We start from the raw sequence: 22659 nt of genomic DNA, 5'->3' as shown, positions 1-22659 counted from the left end.
GTCCGTACAGTAGCTTTCACTTCATAATTCAAGCAAACAGGCAAGCTAGCTCAATGCCCTTATTGTATTATCCATACAATTTGTCATTTTTTATTTTAATGATGAAAATTATTATTATAATTAGCATTATTATAATAATAACAATAATACATTTTTTTGTTATTATTATTATTATTATTATTTTTTTTAGCACATTACACCTCAGGGGGGCCAGGATAGAGAGGAGACATGATCAAGAAGAGGGTTTTATTCTATCTGTGCCATGACAAGTAGCCAGTGGAAGGAGGTAAGGCCTGACATGCGTATAATATAGCTGACTGTATATGAGCCAAGCAGCAGCATTCTGAATGGGCTGGAGGGGCCTTCGCACCCGCAGGGAGTCAAGCAAGGCCAGGACTGCTGTCGGCCACTGGGTACATCTCAAGGGTCTGAATGAGCTGGGTCGCATATGTAGAAAGGAAAGGGAGGATTTGGCGGATGTTGCAAAAAATAAAATAAAACAAATGGGCAGCTCCGTGTAATTATTTGCGGTGCTCTCAGGAAAGAAGAAGGCTCGTTATCTAGGCCCGCGCCACTGGTGGAGGGGTGCGGTGTGCCCGCGGTACAGTGCAGGAGTGCAGCGGCAGGTTAAAAATAAAGTGCTGCGCTCTGCACACGAAGACAGAGGTAACACCAGGACAGCACAGCGCGGTAACATGAGCAGCGTGACAGCTGCTCTTCAGACCAGCAGGATCCTCCAGCGTTGCCAGGGAAACCATAGTCATCCTGGGGTGGGTGGGTGGCGTAGGGGGGGGGGGGGGGGGGGGGGGGGGGGGGGGGGGCGGGGGGGAATAACACCTTAATTCTGGGAGGCTGTATTACATAGCAGGTAGGGAGCTTGGCTTATAGGACTGCAGGTTTGATTCCCAGGTGGGGCACTGCCATTGTATCCATGAGCAAGATACCTGAATTGTTTCCGTCAATATCCAGCTGTATAAAGGTACTGTACTCTAAAACAACCTAAGCTTTGTGAGGTTCTCTGGTTAAGCGGGTCTGCTAAATCACAAAAATGCAGAAATGGAAACTGTGCCTGTGAGGAAGGTTAAAAAATTGGTTTTAAAAATATTGGCAACAATGTGGAAAAATGTAGAATCTTAAGAGCAAACTGCTGGGGGTTACATCTGGGTTTTGGCTAACAGCTGTTGGGACTCAGGCGTTTGGCCAGCCTGAAACAGGGCCTGTTTACAGCCTACCGCAGGCCAGTGTAAACACGCTCGGTACGGAGGGCCTGAACGCAACGAGCCTCTCTGAGCACAGCGTGCAGGCCTTTCCCCACTGCGTTCACTTAACACCTAACACCACTCTACCCAGGACGAGTCTGCTACAGTCAATTACGCACCCGGAATAAATCACCAGGCAACGAGCGGTGACACATGGTTACATCATTAGTGGAGGCTGTGCCCCCCCCCCCCCCCCTCGCTAACAAGCTCCCGAATGGTGGTGTCACTCGTGGGGCACAACGGGGTCGCTCTCTGTCTTTCCTTTATGTCTTTGTGTGAAACACTCCGCTAATGAACCTGCACTGTTTACACATCAAACCATAAGGGCCCAATTTCTGCTCCCTGGCCCCTCCCTGCCCTCTCATTTGCCCCCTCCCCTTTTAGTCTTTCTCTCCTTTATTTGTTTGTCTTTTGCTCCACCTTAAATTTAAGTAAATTGTCTCCCCACCAGTCCCAAAGTGGCAGGTACTGAGCACTGATTATTTAAAGTGATAATGCTTATTAAAACTGTTTTTAAACGGCTAATTTATTTTGTGTAATGTGCCAGCCTTACCTCTGTGGGCTATAAATTAAGGTAACACTCTATTCTATAAATCATAAGGCTGTCATAAGCCTGATATAACTAGTCATTACAGCTTATTACAAATTGTGCACAGCCATGCTGCGCCTAATTATACCACTGTGTGTTTATGTGAAATAATGGCTCAAGTCCATTGCCCTTACAAACATTTTCTGTGGGAATTTATATTCTTACAGACCCACACACTGCCTTTGAACACTAAGACAACAATATAAGACAGGGGTGTTAGATTGCATCTGGAGAAGGGCAGGTTTGGGATCAGTCGAGCACTAAAACACTTGATTCAACCCATCAGCAAATCCTCACCCTCAAACAAGTGAGCTAAATGAGCTGAACCAGGATTTTTTTTCATTCTCATCTAGAACAAAGCCTGGACCCACACCAGCTCTTCTCTGATAAGATTGCGGAAGCCCTGGTAAAATGGATGCTCAGTGTGCCTGACCAAACACTATCACTTTAAATTCTCAGAGATCCCCATGCTACATGTCTATGAACAATGTGTATACAACATCAGTCTATAGCCAGGCCTACTACGTCCCGGGAGCTAGATTGTGTTTAAAATGGTACATTTAGACATTTTCCATGAACATTGCTATTGAACTCTGTGTCAACTAATTTCATAAGTACGCAAGCAGATGTCTTCTTAAAATATGGATGGCTATTACTTATTATTCTGTGGGATGTATGATGCCACTGTGCTGATGCTTGACCTCATGATTTCTGATGGATCTGAAAAAGAACTTTTTTTCTTGTCAGCGATGAAAGGTTGAAAATTATGTCACCGATGAGCTGCATCTGGCCCCTTGATCGCCAGTTGAATAGGTCAAGCCTACAATGTTATCAAATGACTGTAGGGAGATAGAGGCAGTATCAGTTCACTGTTGAGGGGAGACTGTGGCAGACAGCATTCGTTCACGTCGTTTTGTTCACTGTGGCCTCGTTTAAAGGTGATTAGGGACCTTATCTGGAAGCTGCTGGTGTTTGGGCAGCCATTATACAGGAGAATTCATTATGGCACTTCAGTGCTCATTTAGCATTGCACACAGCCAATTAAAGGGGGGGAGGGGTGATGACACAGCCTTTCTGTTCTGGACTCTTCAAGTCAGTCATCACAGCCAGGACCTTGGCCTATTTTAACCTGACGTTTACAAGCTTAATTCCCAAGCGGAGCACAACTGCTGTGCCAGGCGCGTTGTTTAAATATGCTTCCGTGTATATACAGTGATATGAATGGAAAAAATGTTAAATCTAAGCAAGGCCAGTTTCCCTGGGTTCTGCACATCCAGAAGCTTTCTCCTCTGCCCTGTCTGTCATTCATGACCTTTGACCCTTGTGATGCCATTGACTGGAGGGGGTGCTGGAGCCTATCCCAGCGTGCATTGGGCGAAAGGCAGGAATACACCCTGGACAGACCGCCAATCTATCGCAGGTCACACACACTATTCACTCACACGCTCATACCTATGGGCAATTTAGAGTCTCCAATTAGCCTACCAGCATGTCTCTGGACTGTGGGAGGAAACCAGAGTGCCCGGAAGAAACCCATGTGGACACGGGGAGAACATGCAAACTCCACACAGAAAGGCCCAGGCCGGAAGGTGGCTAAGCTTCCATTCAGTTCCACAGCTGAAGCCAGACCCACAGCAGTTCCCCCAGTAAGGAAAACAATGTCCAGAGCACCCTCCCCATTAAGCGAGGCCATTGTTTCTCTCTAGGGATTTCTCTCTCCCCCTAAATAGACCCCTGCATGTGTATTCATTCATGCATTCTTTCCAGAGAATCTAAACACCACTGACTACGGCAGTCATAACAGCAGCTGCCATTTAATAGCCCCCCTTTGTGACTGGACTCCTGTAGACATAAGCAGTCCATGAATATCAAGACTCTCCTGTCAAACAGTGCATTCTCTCAGGAGCATTCTGGTCATTGTCGTAAAGCTCTGTTAGTATGTACTGTCTGTCAGCGATTGGCTACTGTAACCCATCAGCCTTTTAAAACTATTTCATTCAGTCTCACCTAAATATTTAACACTGGAGTAAGGACTTCAGTTTTCCCATTTTTCCACTCTAAATCATACATTGGATAGTACTGAATACCTGCTACTATCACCTGAACAAAAAATTATAAACAGAAGTCATTTATAATAGTTAAATCTGCAGCATATATTTAAGTTTGTAGCAGGTGTAGGCTATTTAAAACATCAAACAGATCAACTGAAATAAACAAAAATGAAAGGTTTGAACTCAATAACAATGGTCCATTTTTATACCCACTGTCATTGCTTGACAACACTTGGCTTAAACTTGTCCATATTAAGATACACATCTTTCTGCATCAATTAAGTTAACATGGACAAGTATCCCCTTAATCTTTAGAAGTTTTTTTCACCTCCGAGAATGACCCAGTGCCATTGCAGTGTTGTTTTCTTGTGCAAATAATTTGCAATTGACAAGTATGGGGAAACACTTCTTGTTCAAATCCTAGAATCGAATCCAGAAGCAGTTTGCCAATGAAAGAAATAAGGTTTTTTTTTGGAGTGCATTGGGGTTGCTCCTTGCAGTCACTTTCTCTGCAGCTTCTGCGTGTTTTGACACGTTGGCTATTTGTTGTTTTGACAATGCTGTGTGCGACAATGCTGGTAAGCCAGTGTTTGGCATTCAGTTTTAGTTGTTCAATCTCATTGTTCACTTCATGTATTCTTATTTCTCTGTTCTCAGAACAGTGGACCACATTCAACAAGGCTTTTCCCATGTCCCATGGTGAACTTTAGCTGTGACCCACAGTCACACAACAACCCCCTGTGCCAGCACACCAGCATTTGTGCAGATCTTCCGGTCCTCAGATCTGGATTATGAACTGAGGTAATGTGAATGGTATGACACTGCAGCACACAAACGCCCCACCTTGTGTTGCTTGGCTCGGGTGGGAGTTTTATTTGTAGATCTGAATCTTGTTCTATTATTAGAAGCACAGTGTAATTGGCTCATGCTCATTTGACCAGTTCCTTAACATTTAGGCTACTTTAAGTGCAACAACAGCCCCCAGCACGTGCTACGGCCTCAGCTCTTCTGTAGGGGAGCCCGCTCCATCGTTGATTACGTGCTTATTAAGAAATGCACAAAATTTAAGATAATCAACTTTTTTTCAGCTAAATGTTTGCACTCAAAACGCAACATTTTGTGGATGGCATTGATCCTCCAATCAAGGCTCTCCTATGTCCTGCTGACAGATTATCACCCTTCAGTACCGGCCTCCACACAACAAGACAACGGCTGATTTTTTGAGGTTGCGAATGTTAATCTACTGTTATTTTGTGTGTGTGTATGGATACTGGAAACTACGTAGAACACAGTGAATCCACATGTGGTGCAGTGTGGCGGGTGGATACTGGAGCACTCAAACACTTTTTTTGTTTGACATTTGGTCCCTGTTTACTTTCCTTCCTCTCCATATGTTTGGGACAGAAATAGCTTTTATAAGAGTCACAATTAACAACTTATTGCAGGATTAGTTACGTGATTGCGCTTAGTCGGGTCCTTATGGGGTCCCCACAAGGATACCTTTGTGATGAAAGTTTCAATCCCTGTGGGTCACATGCTTCAGATGGTGGCCCAACCTACAACATATGTGACTGCCATGGCGAGACACAATTAACCAATGAACATCTTTTGACTAACAATTCTTGAAATTCCACCTAAATGAAAGCAAATCTCATTTCCTGCATCTTAATTGCTAGTACACACGCATACATGGTAAGAATGTTCCAGTGCCTATTCAAACACATTGCCTGCACGCTGCTGGAGAGAAAGGCATTCCCAGCCTGCACTATGAAAGACTCCAGTCCAATCATGAGCCTGTCAGCAGTTCAGAAGAACCTGCACCCTGTGAACCCATCAATTCATACTACCACAGTTAATACACATGCTCAATTGTGTCAATCAAGACAACAAACCATTGATAACGTGACATATTTCAGAATTAACGTGCCATATTCTGTATCAGATGGCTGCATTATCGACAATAAATTAGTAGTAGAGAGAGACAGAGAGAGAGAGAGAGAGTGAGAGATAGATATAGAGAGAGAGAGAGAGAGAGAGAGAGAGAGAGAGAGTGAGTGAAAGAGAGAGAGAGCGACCTTTCAGCAAGGGGAGACAGCAACGTGACACACTGTACAGGTGGCTAATTTTCCATTCAGTTTCACAACTGAAATCAGACCCTCAGTAGCTCCCCCACTAAGAAATGCAATGTTCAGAGCACCATCCTCATTAAGCAAGGCCATTACAGAGAGAGAAGGAAGTTTCTCAACAATTTTTTTTTTTTTGGACAGTCAAATTCTCGAGGCAAATATCTTCTAATATCCTAAACATTATTATTTATTGGGCCAATCAATCAATAAACAATGCACACCTGCAACCTACAGTTTTAAACACTGGCCAATACTGAACAAAAAATGGGACGTTAGCAAATGGAGAGTTATATACCAGACTATAACTGTCATCGCAAAAACATGACATTCAGATCATTCCTTCTGAACACAAACACATTCCAAAAAGAGCAATCAAACTTTTGAAACATATATAAAACATATAGAAATATAATACAGTGAGAGGAGAAAGAGGAGACTAGCCAATTAAATTGCCCACAACGGAGTCCATAAAAACCATGGCTTTTAAAAAGAGAGGAAGAAAAAAGCAATATTTAACCACTCTGCAGCTAGGCAAACTGGCAAAGTATATATGGCTCTATAGAAGCTTTCCGATGATACAGAATGCATATTTACACGACGCGCTGTGCTTAGCATTTTTTATTATGTAACAGCGAGGACGCAGCGAAGATTAATTTCTCAGACTGTCAATTAACTTACCGAATTGATAGATGGGACACTTGCGCAGAGCTTTGGTGTTCACACTCTTGAGGGGAACTCTGCCGCAGCTTCGCACACGTTGCAGTTAGCAATGACCTTTCGCTAGTGAAACTGCCTTCAGCCAGCCAACGGAGTAGGGACTACGCCGAGAAAGCTGTTTTAGTCTTGAAATTATATATTTTTGTTCACCTCGCAGGTAAGGGTCATGTTGCCGTGAGCAGCAGCAGCGGTCCACATTGTCACATGACCACGGACATCAATCACATGACTAAGTCTGGAGTACTCTGGAATCGGAACCTTAGCAGAGCGACATAAGTCTTGCTGATTTCTGAATATTTTAAGGTCAGGTACCTCAAAATAGCCCCCGATGCTGCTGCTACGACCGTTATACAAGCAATCAAGCTAACGCTGAGTGTGCGTTGCGTACTGCAATTGTGAAGAAAAATGCGGAGAGAGCAAGAGGGAGTGAGATGCAGAAGTAGCGAGATTTTAATATTCATCAGTCATAACCATCATGCCCGTTAATGCGCACGCTTAACGTGGAATAATACCATCACTATTTCAGTCCTCTTTTTGTTAATGAATGTGAAATGTAATCTTCATGGCTGTGTGCTGCTGGAATTGAAATTAGTCATTTAGAAATTCTCTCTCTCACACACAGGCACGCACACACACCCCGCTGCTTACTCCTTACATTCCCTGGCATGCATTAGCTGACCAGAGTCCTCCTTTGTGTTTGTACACCATTCTCACCCTTCCTGTCTCTACCCACAACACCTCCCCCCACTTGCACAAACTGTGTCCTCAGCCAACCCCTCAAACAATCACTCTCTCACAACAGAGCTCCTTATTAAAACCTTCTGTGTTTCAGATAAAATGTCACGTTAGCATAATAAGCACTTCAGCCAGTAGGCAGTCGGCCTGTCAAAGACTGTGTGAACGGAATCAACCATCAAACGTGTTCACAAGGATCTAAAGAGCAATTACTGGAGACATCCTGCTAAGAACTGGCAATTCATTTTTGTCCACTGTAGGAGACATGTAGTCTTAGTCTCAAGATTGTCAAGAACCATATATTCTACTATGTTTGAAACATACCCCAAAACAGACATTCGCTGAAAAAAATCAATTACATTTTTGCAATATTTTTTTTGTCATCCAAGCAAATTTTGTTGGACACATACACACTTCTCCCATTTTATGTCTCAAATTTCTCTCTTTCTCTCCCTCCATAACCCCCCAGTCTCTTCCACTGTCTCTCTTGACCTCTGACTTACTCCCTGTCTGTCTCTTTCACGTTCTCTCTCTTCACCCCCCTCCTCCTGTAGCCCCCAGACAAGGCTCATTGAAATTCTGCACACTCCGCTGGTCACGGAAGCGCCAGCCAAATTCGCTGGGAGAGAAGAGAAGAAAGAGCTCATAACTTCACACTACACAACGGAGCTCGCGCCCACAGCTCGCACCACGCCAGTGCGCGCTCAGACAATGCGTCGCTTTGGAGAGCTCCCCCAGGCACTGCACGAGAAACGCATGCATAATGCATCAGGGAGCACTCGGCCATCTGTTAACCATTTCGGGGACACCAGACAACACTTATGTCACCTTAAATCACTTTGCTTTGCAAAAATGGAGGATGGTGGCAAACAAAATGTCATACAGTATAATGCGGTCATGCAACCTCTATTATTTGCTTCTGCTTCTGAGCCGTCTCACCTGCACTTTCACAAAGTGAACAGCAGAGGTCATTGACGAGTCCAAAGATGAATTTTAAAACCGCCGTGTACCATAGACATGCATATTTAAACATAAAGACTACAGCCAGAGATTCGAGTCTCTTTGCTACAGCTAACCCCGAGCTAACCCACGCGTGGGAAGCCCCGGAAGCATGCCTCTACTGCTCACATTGACTGCAAAATATTGGATCTCCCATTAAAGTGAATGGGGTATATCAGACTTTTGAAGGCAAAATAAAACTGTCCCGATAGCATTTTAACGATCGTTACAATTCATATGAAAAGCAGATTGTGAAATATGTAATAGCTACAATTTTAATAAATATTTTCCCGTCTGACTATGAACCAAAGCAGCCATCGTTTCACAACCTGCAACGCATAATTAAATTCATGATCACAAAAACTGACCAAAGAGGTTTTCTTTGATTGTTAAACACGTCGGTTTTCTACATTCAACAATTCAATGGGCAGCAAGGTCGTTAACACTCAACATGCGCACATTGTGCAGTAGACTGTTCCGTTACTTTCTAGGCACTTGACCGCTCCTGAAACAAGTTCTATTTATTTCATATTTTATGGTCAACAAACACAAAACGCGTTTAAGATGGTAGGTGTCGACCGGCTATGGTGTCGACTAGTAAGCGGCACTGAGTGAGTGAGGCAAATGGTTGGATGACCCTTCAATAATTACATTAGGGGACACTATTTGTTTTATGCTTTGACAGTTTTGACAGAACACAGAGAGGTCTGAAAAATGTATAAAATAAACAAGAATAAGAATAAAAAATGGAAATGTGAATTCTCTACTCACAGGAGAAGTGACCCTGTACTTACAGTCAATTGTGGAAGTGGTTTCTCTCTCTGTTTGTTTATCTGACATCCTGTTCAAAAGCTTGAGCTGTAGAAAAAGACACAATAGCAATTAGGATAAAGCTACTCTGAAACACATAGATATCATATGATTTAACTTTCTTCCACCAGGTATGAATTTGATTCATAGCACCCATAATGCAATGCATGAAAATACACACAAGTCACTACAGTTACAAAAACAGTTACCAGGCAAAACAGGACAATGCTGTGGTCCCTGTGACTTGTTTAGAAGTTGAATGGAGAATTTTCGAATGGTCATGTGAGAATTTCAAAAAGGCCCTTTTAAGACTTGAAACAACACAACCCTGGTTTGTGCTGTGTGTGCTTTTAAAAACCCCTTTGTGAATCACAGGTTTTGTTTATGTTTAAAAAGGCCACATTTCACACACCCTTTTGCCGCTCGTGGAAAAAGCCTTCAAACTGCTAGCTTTAGCCCTCCTCCACATGGCCCTCTCCTTTAATTCAGAGTTCACTCAGATTTTTATGGCCAGTTTTTGTGCTACCTTGGAGGGGGTTAAGCACATTTGATATATATTTTATTTTCTCATGAGATGGTCCTCAAAACCAGCTTGAAGTGATGCACTAGAGAGAGTTCATAATGAAACTGTAAAACCTCTGTAACTGAACTGAAGCCTTCCTTAATTCATTTTTATCTGCTTCTGGATTACTTGCTTAATCAGTTAACAGCAATCCAAGTGCTGCATGTTAAACCTGAAAAGCCGTCTTTCTCTTCCAGACTGTCACCATTTATAGTATCCTCAGAACTGAAGTTAGCAATTATTGCTACAATTATAGCTCTTCTTATCTTTACTTTACTATGAAGTAAAGGGGCAACAAAAATGACAAGTGGAATTAAAGAATGAAAAGCGGGCAGAAAATGGACATATTGCTGCAGTATACAGTTAGCTCCGTAATGTTTTTCTTGATTTGGCTCTACTCCACAAATTTGTAATCAAATAATTCACATGCAGTTAAAGTGCACGTTCACAGCTTTTATTTTAAGGTATTTTAATACGCTTTGGTTTCACCAGGTTAAAATTACATCCGTTTTTATACCTAGACCCCCATTAGGTGTTTCTGATTTCTGATTACAGTAATGCTGTAATTTATACATGGTAAAACCAACATGAAAAAATACAGTACCTTTTCATAAAATCAGAGAATCTGCACTTTAACCACTAGTGAATTGTTTGATTACAAATCTAAAATTCTTTTCTAAGAATTTCTTTGTCCCAAATATTATGGAGCTCTCCGTATGTATACATAACATATCGAAAACAAACTTTGTCTGTTGTAACAGAGTCAGAAATGGGCTTGGTTGGGTGAGCGGTGAAGGTATTGATCCACTGCAGTGTGAGGGTGACAGCTTTCTGGGGCACAAATGGAGATCAGCACACCTTTGGCATCAGTTGACCTTTCAGTCAAAGAAAGGGAAAAGCAGTGAAAGAAGTGAAACTGAGTGGACTCAACCGTTCAGCTGTGCAGTGCATACGCCGTAGCATTAAGGGGGGACGCACAGTGTTCAGGCAGCTGCCTTAGCCCCTCACAAACACGAGTACTAGAGAATGTCGCAGGAACATTCCCGCCACACAAATCCCTCGTTTGTAAACGGTGCATTCGGAAAGGCTTTGGAACGTACCGCAAGAGTGCCTGCAAAGACAATACTGTACTCACACGTTCCCACCGCAACAGTTCTGGGATGCTTTCCCGAGCACTACGAGTTCAGGAAATGGGTGGATGTCCAGGTTCCGACCATGCGAGAGCCTAATTCAGAATCCACACCTCTGCTCTTCCTGCGCGTAAAACGCTGATCGCCCCGGACCGCAGGAAGTGGTCGAAGGGAGCGCATCAATGAGACCCATTCTGGGGTGCGCATGCCCAAGACGCATTCAAAAGATCTGCAACACATCTATTTTTTTCTTCCATGCCATTCAGGGATATGCCAGTCTACAATGCAGCAGAGCATCACACACTCACACATGCCATCACACCTCCGCACACACACACAAACCCCCAAAACAAAGCCAAGGCTTGGTGGAGGGAGGAGGGGGATCAGGAGGAGGGGGATAGGACGCGGTGCTGGCACCGTACCATCCTCTCACTGCCAAGCCATCGCTCGGGCAGCCTTGAAGTACTGACACAAATACACCAGCATCTGTCTAGACGTTCCACCCCTCTCTCTCTCTCTTTCAGCTTCTCCTCTCCCATTTGGCCACGGCTACGACTGTGCCAATCGCAAAAATCACAGTGAACCTTCCAGAATAGAGAGCAGCGCAAAATGTGGCACCGCTTTCCCCCCCTGTCCTCGTCCACATTTTCACTATTTTTCTTTCTGTTCCCGGTGCGTACAAAAGGGGTGCGAAGTTGTCCTTACCTGGCAGTAGGACTGTGCAGCGGGTACTGCGTGCCGATTCCACAGACCAGCATGTACAGGGAGAGGGGAGCCAGACGTGGTGGCGGGGCAGAACTGCAGGCAAATTAAAATGTCAGCGGGAAAGAGGGCAAGCCCAAACCCCCCCCCCTCCCCCCACCCCCCCCCCCCATATCTCCCACGAGGAGAATGTTCAAAAACCGAAAGATCAACCAGCAGCTCCATGGACAGCCTGTGGACCTCAATTATTCTCTTCAATATATTTGCATGTTTATTTAATTTTTTCCCCCTGCATCGAATCAATTTCCAGGAGTTTGATTTGATCTCCTTTAGTGGTTGGTTTTAAATTCAAAATTTGGCTGCTTTTCCTACATTTTGTGGGGGATTTATCACACATTTTTCACATTTTCATGATCATCTCATATGCACAATGTCTATGCACAGTATGTCTATGTGTAGTCTACCATGTTTAAATAAAGCTTATTTTTTATTCATGAACTATACTGACTACTATATACTTTAAAACAGGTTTCAGTGTTCAATTAAAATAAAAAGAATTATTGCAGCAGTTCCTGTACCGCTGACCTTTTCTGCATCTTGAAATTGAGCTAAGATTTAATTACTTCTGAAGTTTTGGAATCATTGAATGACTCTGAGTTTCAGATTTCCTCAAAAATCTATGAGACCAGACAAAACAATCTGCTCTCTACTCTGGTCCTTTCAGAATATGTGGGTGGTAGAACCTGTAACTTGAGAGGTACAGTTGGCTATGCCAAATTGCAAAATAAAACATATATTTAAAAATAAAAACATCACTGGAAAGTGATATGGGTAGCTGGCAGCCTGCCTATACCAGCTGTGCACGAAGTGCGCCCCTCTGACACAAGGATGGCGCCGCTCAGCTGGAGGACTGTATGAGAATGAACGGAAGCACTGGCTGGGAACACACTCTTTGGAAGAAGGGGGCTAAGTGATGTTTGGGGATAAAATGTGTTTCAAGAAGAACATTTTGTTGGTTATTAAAAAGATACAGGAGTCGAGCTTTTAAGGTCCCTTTATTTGAGTCTCTGTGATCTGTGGCCACACAGAGCCCAGACAAAATAAAGATTGTAAAACAGCTAAAAGCAGAGACAAAAAATAACCCCCTCAACAAAACAACAGAAACAAAAAAACTCATACAGTCATTTGACCAAACAGGTGGTATGAAACAAGACATAAGTAGCAAACAATTAATAAATGAATAAATAAACAAGAGGGGAAACTGCAGAAATCCTGAAAAAAAGATGCAAGATCTTTTTTGATGAGAAAACAAAGACGACATTTTGATGACCTGCCACATAAGCAAACAGAACAGTACATTGACTGGAAGATAAAATATTTTTTTTGTGACAGAGACAATAGCCGTGGCTGATTGATTATTAAGTTAGTTTAATTGAAAAAACTTTGCTTAATTGAAACTACTTAGCTGTGTTCCTGGAATGCCACAAAACAATACTGAAACTGAAAAGCTTGAGCATGCATTATAAGTCCCTCTGGTTCCGAGCGTCTGCTAAACGAACGCAATGCAATATAAACGTCAAACTTCATTATAAGAGTAACTTCACAAGACATTTATAAAGCAAACACTGTTCCTTACTACTGATGTCATTGCTACTTTATAAACGATTAACAAGTGCGCTAGTACATTTAAGGTGCTCAAAAGCTCAAATGACTCATCATTTTAGGCATTTTCTGTGTGAATTAGGATGAGACCACGGAAGCTGGCTGGGACATTATAGTTTACAAACATAATTTCCCCCCTAATATATAATTATTTGAAATAACAAGAATATTCAATAGAGAAATAAATCTCTCTACTTCAAAAGATGGTCCGAAAATAGTCTTTTTTGTTTGTCGATCAACCTTTAAATGCAAAGGTTTGCTAACATATTGTGAATTTCCAGGTAGATTTAGGGTACCAATTACACATAAGAAATACACGATCGTGTTTGATGCTATACCTCGAGAAATTTTACAGCTTGTGGGGAAATCAATTAACAATGATTCTGATATCTATATATTTATTTGGAATAGCTTATTCACGTGTGAAATTAGCATTTATGAAAATAAATGCTGAAATAAAAATATTATTAATATTATCATGAAAGAAACATTTCCTCAAGGGTAACTTATTTTGGATTATTTTAAGGAACATAAATAGGAAAAAGGCTTTGATGATTTGTGACAGATTTTGTGTTAGTAATAAAATAAGACATTTCATTGAAAATTTTTAATTGAGTACTTCCAGTTAAATATGCTTTACGAATATTTATATTGGATATAGAATATTCTTGTGATTTTTGTGGACTAGGGGATAAAACCACTCTTTTTATCGTTGTATTTATACCAAAATATATGCGACTGATATGGAACATTTTGTTAGAAGAATGACTGGTCAAATAATTGCATTACAAGGCATGGATATTTTAATTTACTTTTCAGACGAACACGCAGTACGAATCATAAATACAAACTCACCAAACACAACATTTTCTAGCAATATTTCAAAATTCCACCTGCAGCACGCTGCCCTGCGCTGACGTTTTAACGCGCAGCGTGCCCCCTGTTTCTTTGAACAGGAAACCCTGTTCTTAATGCTCTGCCATAGTGTGGTCCGCGCAGTAATCCGGGATCGCACCGGGAAACACATTGACAGACTACTTCAGCGAAAAATATTATTGAGTAATTTAGCGAGCTAAGTGCACATACATATTATTAATCACAGTTTGTAGTTTATTTCAGGCTAACAGGAACGTTTTTTGGGGGTTTCGGGGGTTAAGTTATGAAAGAGGTGTATAACACGGAAACGCCATTTCGCTAGCTCAGGCTAGCCGTTTTTGTTTTGGTGTGAGGAGGAAGGGAGGCCATTTTAGGCCGCTTTTCTTCACTGCTTTTCTTTGTATGGTAGCTATCTAACTTAGTCACTGGAGTTATCACCACGGACCTGAATGCACTGGATGACTTGGAGGGATATTAGGGACTTTGCTTCGTTTCGCATATTTCGTCTGGATATTTGCCTCAGTTTTTATCACCTTCTGGGACTCTGCGTTCGTGAAGACAGACTTGTGTTTCGAAACCATGCAATGGAATTGCTCCCTCTAATCGGACTCTGAGGGAAAGCGTCGCCCTTTAATTTAAACGATTTAACGCTACACCAGCGGGACTTTCTGGCAGAAAAGGCGTTGGAAAAAGCATCCTCGATTATTTAAACGATTTGGACATTTTCCTTTGAAGCAAGTTGAAGATTCTATGTTGCTTTGTTGTTCAATACTGTGACGGACTGAAATAATGGAATTGGTTTGAGATTGTCGTTTTGCAGTTGGTAAAGGTTGCAGTTTCCAATATTTGTGTTAATTCGGATAGCCTGCATTTACCCACTTCAGTTAAGCCATAAGGTCACGCTATAGGCAGTTATGTCGATATCTATAGCTTAGCTACGCTTAAGTAGCTAGCTAGCCAGTGGCTAATTACAGTTCCATCTAGTTAGCTAAGTTAGTAAAAGGGAAACTTAACTTTAATAGTTTTGTTTTTACATTGCTGTTCTTGTCAGGCCCAAATTAGTGTACTTTGCTTCAAAAATGTCTTGTGTGCATTATAAGTTTTCATCCAAACTCAACTATGACACGGTCACATTTGATGGCCTACATATCACGTTGAGTGACCTCAAGCGCCAGATCATGGGCCGCGAAAAACTCAAGGCTGCTGACTGCGATTTGCAGATAACCAACGCCCAGACGAAAGAAGGTAAGGCATGGGCGTTTTTCTACGATCGATTTCTACATAACGACATTGTCTATTGGCTTGAAATGATTACCGCCAGTGTCAACGTTAGCTTCTTGGTACAGTGTTCCCTGCGGCGTTAGCCTATGTTGCCTAGTCTTGATTCTGTCCGGGTTCATGTCCGTTTATTTTCAGTTTACGGTTGATTTATGTTAAAGCTGTATTTTGGCGGGGAGTCGAATTGAACTCTACTCCCCACCACTCTATGCATAACGAACGTATACGTGAAATGTAATTGAAAATAAAGATGTTACCTGGTGCTAACTTGGCTGTTTGTTAGTTAATCATTCCCAGTGTCTTTGAGGCACGTGCAACAATGAAGCTAGCTAACGTTAGCTAGCTCAGCTAACAAACTTGGCATATCTAGCCAGCTAAATATCACACGAGCTAATATAAAATTCTTGGAATATGAAACTAGCGTCAACTGTAGATTTAAGGGAGAGTAACTGGCTAATTTAAGCCGACCAACGTTTTTTGCTCTGTGTGAATATTTAGCTAGCTAGTAAAACACGTGGCGCTCGAGGGACTTCTCTTGCCGGCTTAGCCTTTTTGCTAATAGTAAATTGGTTGACCGGCAGTACTCGCCACACTAATCATCGTCACCTGGACTTGGATTAAGTCGTAGCACTTATTTGGTTACAGTGTCTGGAAATAACGTCGAGTGTATGGTTTCGTCGTACTTGCTCGACTTACTAGACTGTTGCCCGCCCTTCCAATTTCGCAGGCTTTTATAATTTTTCTAGGCAGTTAACTATCTGCAAACTCATCAGTAGCTAGCCAATGGCTTGCCGAATCGACCCCCATTCTAAGTCTGGTTTTCACGTGGTTGATGTACATGCACCAGGCAGTCTAAGACGACGTCAGCTGGATATATATATATATATATATATATATATATATATATATATATATATATATATATGGTGTTATGGCGTCATATGTATGGGTTACGAATTAAAGCAGTGGTTCCCAAACTTGCTGCTGGGGAGTGGCGACCCAATGCTTTGATTCTGTCTAATGTGCAGATTCCTTTTGAAGGTGGCAACATTTTTGATTGAATGCAGTATAGACTGGCAAGTGAAGTCGATTAGGTTACAAATTTCTGAAAGCATGGACACCTTGTCATTGAATCAAAAATCATTTGTACACATCATGATATCCAAAGCCAGTGGAAACAAGCCAAACTTAAATTGCTAAAATTAAGTTGAAGAAAAAAATTTGAGTAGAACATAAACATGTTTTCAGCAACCTTTATTAGCCAACACATTGGTTGTAATTAAAACCAGCATACCATTTGGTTCCCCATGACTGAGTTTGGAAACCACTGGAAGAAAGATCTTGTGCATAATTACCACTTTGTGTTGATATGCTAGTTGGTACTTGTTTGACAAGGTATTTCACAAGTTTGAATCAAACATTTTATCACTGATTGCAAATCTTTTTACAGAATACACTGATGATGGTGCCCTCATTCCTAAGAATTCATCTGTTATCATTCGAAGAATACCTATTGGAGGGGTCAAATCTGCAAGCAAAACATTTGTCATGTAAGTACTATCTGCCATTAACCCTTTGGTGTGGTTCAATTCCTTTGTTTCGCATTAAAGATGCTCCTTATCATTCAGGGACACTAGGGCGGAGGGGTCACTAAATTTTTTCCTTGTACACTGTTACCAAATATGCATTGAGTAATGTTGTGCTGTTGGAATCCTGGAATGTTTGTTGGTGAAGTTAACCCATATTCTTTTTTTTCTTCTTTTTTCTTTTTAATTTGCATTCTAGTGATCGCACTGAGCCTCCAAGTGGACCTTCAAAAGCAGTATGTAAAAAAAACCTCACACTTTTCTTCTTTAGTTTGGTGTTTGCCTCTAACCAGTGTTTACACAATTTTTCCAGTGGAAATTTTAGTATGCAATACAAAAAATATATTCTGTGAAAGTTTTGGTGATAGAATATTGTAACATTGTAAAATGTGAATCATTTGCTGAATGCATTTAATTTCGTATTTGCACAATTATTGCAACTGTATAAATCTTTGTGCATGCCGGTGCTGCACTGTATTTCATATTGAAAAAAATTCTTTTATAAAGAATCTGTTGTACAGGTCAATGTACGTTCATTCAGATCATGTTGGATGCCCAGTGAACATGGTGGCGTATTCTAAGCTTGTCTGTCTACAAGTGCTACATCTGTAAACACTGTTTTTTATTTTTTTGTTCTCTAATAAAATGTTTTGAGTCGCACCTTTTTAATTTTACATTGTATTACACAGATGGTTTTTGACTGTTCATGTTATAAGGAGTTTGCGATAAGGCACATCAGTATTCCTAGGACCTGGGGGAAACCTACCTTGTGACAATGTGTGTGCGTGTGTGTGTGTTTATACTGTATGTGCAAGATGGATCAGCATTTGCTGAGGCTCAAACAACCAACGATATCTTATAGGAACTCATTTCTGTCTCACGGTGACTGGACTTGGTCAATATGTGCATGTAAACAGAATGCACTGCTAGATCAATGGTTTTTGCTGCAATGGTCAAGACAACATTTGACTGCTTTTAAAGGTCTAATTCACACCAGCCCAGACACACAAGCTCTGGTATAAGCCAGATTCTGTTCTAATTGAATTTCCAAATGCTATTCCCATTTGAATTTTGTTAATTTATTGTTGCCAATTATCATTGGACAACAGAATCTTCTGCCGACATGAAGCAAGACTAATTTGAATAAGTTGCACGTGGTGGGGGAAGTTCTTTATGTTCATGGAATAATTAGTCCCCATATGAGGTCAAAATTGAGCAGAATATTGTGCAATTAAAAAAAATTTTTTGTGTGTGTGTGGCACTATTTAAATTGGTCTCCACAGCAGGAGGAACAGTGTCATTTGTGCACATAGATTTGGGCATTATTCTTTTCCACCACCCCTTTCTCGTCTGTCATGCTGTTTGTTGAGCCCGGTGTGAATTGACCTTTGTTAATTTGTCAATGTGGAGAAACTGCGGTGCTCCATTGTTTGAGCCTTAGCACTTTGGAATGACAAAGTCTGCTTCAAGTGTTGGACCTCTTCCATATCACTGTTGGTGTGTTTTGGGTAAAATTGCAGTGTGTGGGACATGTTCTTCCTCCGAACAAGTTTTGTTGTCTGGGCATTATCCTTTTTTTTTTTTTTTTTTTCCTGTTAGAAGTAATTTAACCCTCAATGCTAAGTGCCTTATATGAAACCATAGGTGAAGTCCAGAGTTCAGATGGATGTTTTCTACTGAGTATATTGTTGGGTTGGTTTCTGAGTATTTGACAAGTGTACTGTTAAAACCCAGTTCACCAGTTCCATCAGTACTCTGTACAATGCAGAACGCAACCATTTTTTTTTGTCAATAAAATATGTGTCTACAACTCCTGAGCACCTCTTGCAAGGCCTTGTGTGTTCACTTTTGGGAGAGAGGGAGCTCAGTGAGACATTTAGCTCTCTCCATCGCCTGCCCTGGGGGATTTTAAGTGAGTAATTTGGCCTCTTGCACAGAGCTCATCACTGGAAAAATTAGGTTCTATACCATGCAGGAGTATGAGTGTGAAATGAACCTTGAAATCAGCTGCCAGCCAAGTGATCTGTTGATGCTAGCACAGCCATCATTTTCAGACTGCACGTCTAACGTCTGTGACTGACTGTACAGCGATGCCTTTCTCTGAGCTGGTTAACCGTGAGCCATAAGTTGAATTAATTTAATGGCAAGCCACCCATTTCATATAGTTGCTCGACATAGGCGGGAATTGAATTCAAACTACCCCAATTTGATAACTAAATGTGCACCCACAATACTGAACTTAGCGTAGATCATGAAGACTGTCCAAACCTCTTAGTATTTTGCTTATCTCTTAATTACTTAAGTTGATTTGTGTAATTTCTTTGTAAACTCTTCTGTAAACATTTTGTTTAAGCAGTGGAGTTATTTATCTCTCCTGCATTAGCCAATTCTCATCAGCAAATAAGAAGTATGATTTTGATTGAGGATTCTTGTGAATATTTTGGGTTGCACAATATTTTGGTGGCTAATAGCATAACTAGGAAAGTTCAGAGGTCCCATTCTAATTTTTAGAAATTTGCTGCAGTTTCCAGCTAGCTTCAGTAGAATTTTACAATATAGCTTTAAGCATTAAATGCTGTGAAACAAATACGTAGCGCTTGACAGGGTAAACTGTCTGTCTGAGTAATCAAGACGTTTGCCAAGTTCATAGCTGAGGAATACTTCTGGGTAAAGTGTTTCATTTGATTAGGGAAAGGTGTAAGTAATATCTGTGTTATTCAACAATTATGCTGACTAATATAACCGATTGAACCACGTATGAGTGTGAAGAATGAAATTGGAAATGTAAAAAAAAAAACGAGACTAACGAGATGTGGAATTAAATATTTGTATGTTTGTTGTTCATTAATCTGTGCCTTGTCATAGCATTAAACTTGAGTTTTGTTTTTTAATTTTTCCCACAAACAGATCGATGATTCTGCCACTTCTATTTCTCTGGCCCAGCTCTCTAAGGTATACCCCTTTACTGCTTTTGTCTGTTTATTTCTTTAGACCTGGTTTGTTCTGTAGTTTTTTTATTTTTTTTTGCCATTCATTTGTAGAGCTCTAGCATTTGTCGTCTGAATTCTGTCAACGGGGCCGGTCATGCCTTACAGAAGCCAACAGTAGTCTGTTTTTTAATTTCTGGGGTGGTGGGTGGGGCCTCTGTGACATGAGTGCTCATTAATGCAGGTTTTCCCAAACTTTCATCTGTGCCCCTATTTCTGTTGATTTTCTATCTAACCAAATTGCAACTCTGGAATTGTAAACTGGAAAATTGTTCATAATTTGACTCTGATGTCAAATTGAGCAGCAGTTTATACTTTGACATGGAATGTGCCTTCTTAAGGCCACTTTTGTCAATAGCTGTGTATGCCGTGAAAAATGAATGTATTTTTTTCATTTGTTGTAAATAAATGCAGAGGACTGTACCTGTTCTGCTTCTGCACGTAATGATTTATCATGGGTCCACAGGCCATGTTTGTCTTGAGCCCCCAACCCTCGTGATTACCTGTAGTGTTCTTTCAAATGACTATTTATGAATCCAGGGTTTGTGCTATGCACATTAAATATTCTTAGATTCACTTGGGTATTTTATTTTTCCTCCCACAATGGTGTCCTCGTTTTGAAAGAATATTGACCAGCAATACAACACAGTTGTAAATGCTAGATTTGTGAAAGTTGAGAACTGCGGAGTTAATTTTAAAGTTTGAATTCATGCTGTCATCTTGTTTAGTGTGAAAGTTTTATTGTCACATGATTTTTAGTGGGAATAGCCTGCATTATACATGTGACTTTCTGTGACCATTTACCACTTCACTTCCTCTTGCTGGGCAGTATCCTTTATAGCAGTGATCTCAGCACTTCAGAGATTAAAGCTGTAGTTCACTTTCTGGAGTAGTTTTATGTCCATTTTTAATGTATATTTTTTTTCGACTGGCTCAGACAGTTTATGTCCAGTGAAGGATAATTTGAAGGCCTGACAGGTTTACAGTGCAGGTGTGGGACATTCGGTGGTTTGCAGTTTAAAGCGGGGAAAATACACCAAGTAACTACAAAGCAGCTTGTGCGGTAGTGTTATGTTTCCAGAGGTCGTACATACAAATAAATACATCTTATGATATTCGTCCAAAATGAAAATAAAATGTCTGAAAATAAGACAACGTATATATTTTTTAAATAATCAGGTAATATACACACTTAATCTCTGGAGACAAATGTTGCTGTACCAGCTGCTTTGAAGTGTATTTTCTCGCTTTAAAGAACAAACTCCCAAAAGCCCATATTCCAGCAAAAATAAACCCAGCAGGTCTAAAACCTCTGCCGGCCTGTTTAGCAGACACAGATTAAGCCTAGCCCTGGGATAAATTTAATTTGTAATGGAGATTCTCTATACAAAACTCAGTTTATTCCAGAATTAAGCTTAATCTGTTTTTGTGAAACTGGCTCTGTAATCTGTATAGACCAAATCAAAAACATACACTGATTTGGTCTAGACAGTTTACTGAAATATTTTTTTTTTTAAAAAGACCCTTCAGGAAGTGAATTGTCATTTTAAGAAATAGATTGGCCGCACACTTGTTACAAAGGCCGAGATTGGGAGCTGGTTGAAAGCAAGCGGCAGAAATAAGCAGACGCTGTGGTGCTCCTGAGGTTGAGATCCCTGCTGTGAGGAGCAGTGCTGTTTGAGACGTGAGCCACGCAGTGTGTGCATGCCTCATCCTGTAAGGGGGCAGTCCTTTTGCACTCCGAAACGCCACACGACTAAAAAGTGTACAAAAGAAAGAAAGAAGCAATTTATCACCCAAATGTCCCCTTCATGTTCAAGTGAGTGCTACAAAAAGGTTTGGGGCCCGTTTGAGAATGGGGGGCGGGGGGTGTGATGGAAGAAGAAGAGATGGGAGAGTGTCTCCCTGTTCTGCTTACCTGAGAATTTTGCCTGCACCTGACAAAATGTCACAATGGTGAATTTTTCCCTGCTGTGGAAGAACGACGCAGCCTTTTTTTTAAAATTTTATTTTATTTTTCTCCCTCCACTGGGAAACATCCGTAACCCATTTTTTCATTTTTTTTTTACTGCTTTTTTAACATTGTGAGGAAGATTTGAAGAGTTTTGAGTCGTTCATTTGGACTGATGTGCCACACGGGAGGATGCATTTTATACACTAATTTAAAAAGGACTGCATTTTCTACAGTGTGTAAAATGCTGCCATGCATGTTTCACAGAAGGGTTATTTGAACTTTAAACTGCATGGAAGCAAAGCTGGGTGCTATGCTGCTGTAATGCTGTTTGCTGTTCATCGTGAGCATCTAAATCCAATGATTTTATCCAATGTGTTTATATTTTATATCCATTTTAACTAGCGTTTTTTATAGTATTTTTACAAGTGTCTTTCGGGCCACCTGTGAGCCGATTAACTGTAAAATGACTAAATCTGATGTAATACAATGTGTGTAGCCCTCACTGTAAATGCACCTAAATGCAGTGAAAGCTTTAATCACATACTGTAAAACGGGAAGTGTATTGTGATCAAAGCCAAGTGTTTGTGTGGGTCTGGCTAATAAACCGTTTTAACAGTTGACCTGTTTTCTGTATGA

The 22659-nt window shown here is 41.0% G+C and overlaps 2 protein-coding genes across 3 annotated transcripts in view; one reads left to right on the top strand and one right to left on the bottom strand.

The window, feature by feature from the left end:
* Positions 1 to 9334, bottom strand: part of LOC118215941 (trinucleotide repeat-containing gene 6A protein-like) — a 62406-nt gene extending 53072 nt beyond the window's left edge. The window contains exon 1 of one of the 2 annotated variants that reach the window (XM_035396912.1): positions 9271 to 9334. The gene's annotated coding sequence lies outside the window, so the exon portion shown is untranslated. Of the gene's footprint in view, positions 1 to 6703; positions 6905 to 9270 lie in introns of those variants that run through there. The other variant, XM_035396913.1, reaches the window with a different exon arrangement.
* A 4966-nt stretch (positions 9335 to 14300) lies between these two features.
* On the top strand, positions 14301 to 22641 carry LOC118215947 (E3 ubiquitin-protein ligase RBBP6-like). The gene is made up of 3 exons (XM_035396922.1): positions 14301 to 15463; positions 16947 to 17046; positions 17282 to 22641. The coding sequence occupies exons 1-3, from the start codon at positions 15298 to 15300 to the stop codon at positions 17433 to 17435; spliced, it is 420 nt and encodes a 139-aa protein (XP_035252813.1). The 5' UTR covers positions 14301 to 15297; the 3' UTR covers positions 17436 to 22641.
* The last annotated feature ends 18 nt before the right edge of the window (positions 22642 to 22659 follow it).

This window comes from Anguilla anguilla, chromosome 17, assembly GCF_013347855.1.
Source record: "Anguilla anguilla isolate fAngAng1 chromosome 17, fAngAng1.pri, whole genome shotgun sequence".
Lineage (NCBI taxonomy): Eukaryota > Metazoa > Chordata > Actinopteri > Anguilliformes > Anguillidae > Anguilla > Anguilla anguilla.
The sequence above is the reverse complement of the archived record's forward strand: the minus strand, read 5'-3'. Positions and strand labels throughout refer to the sequence as shown.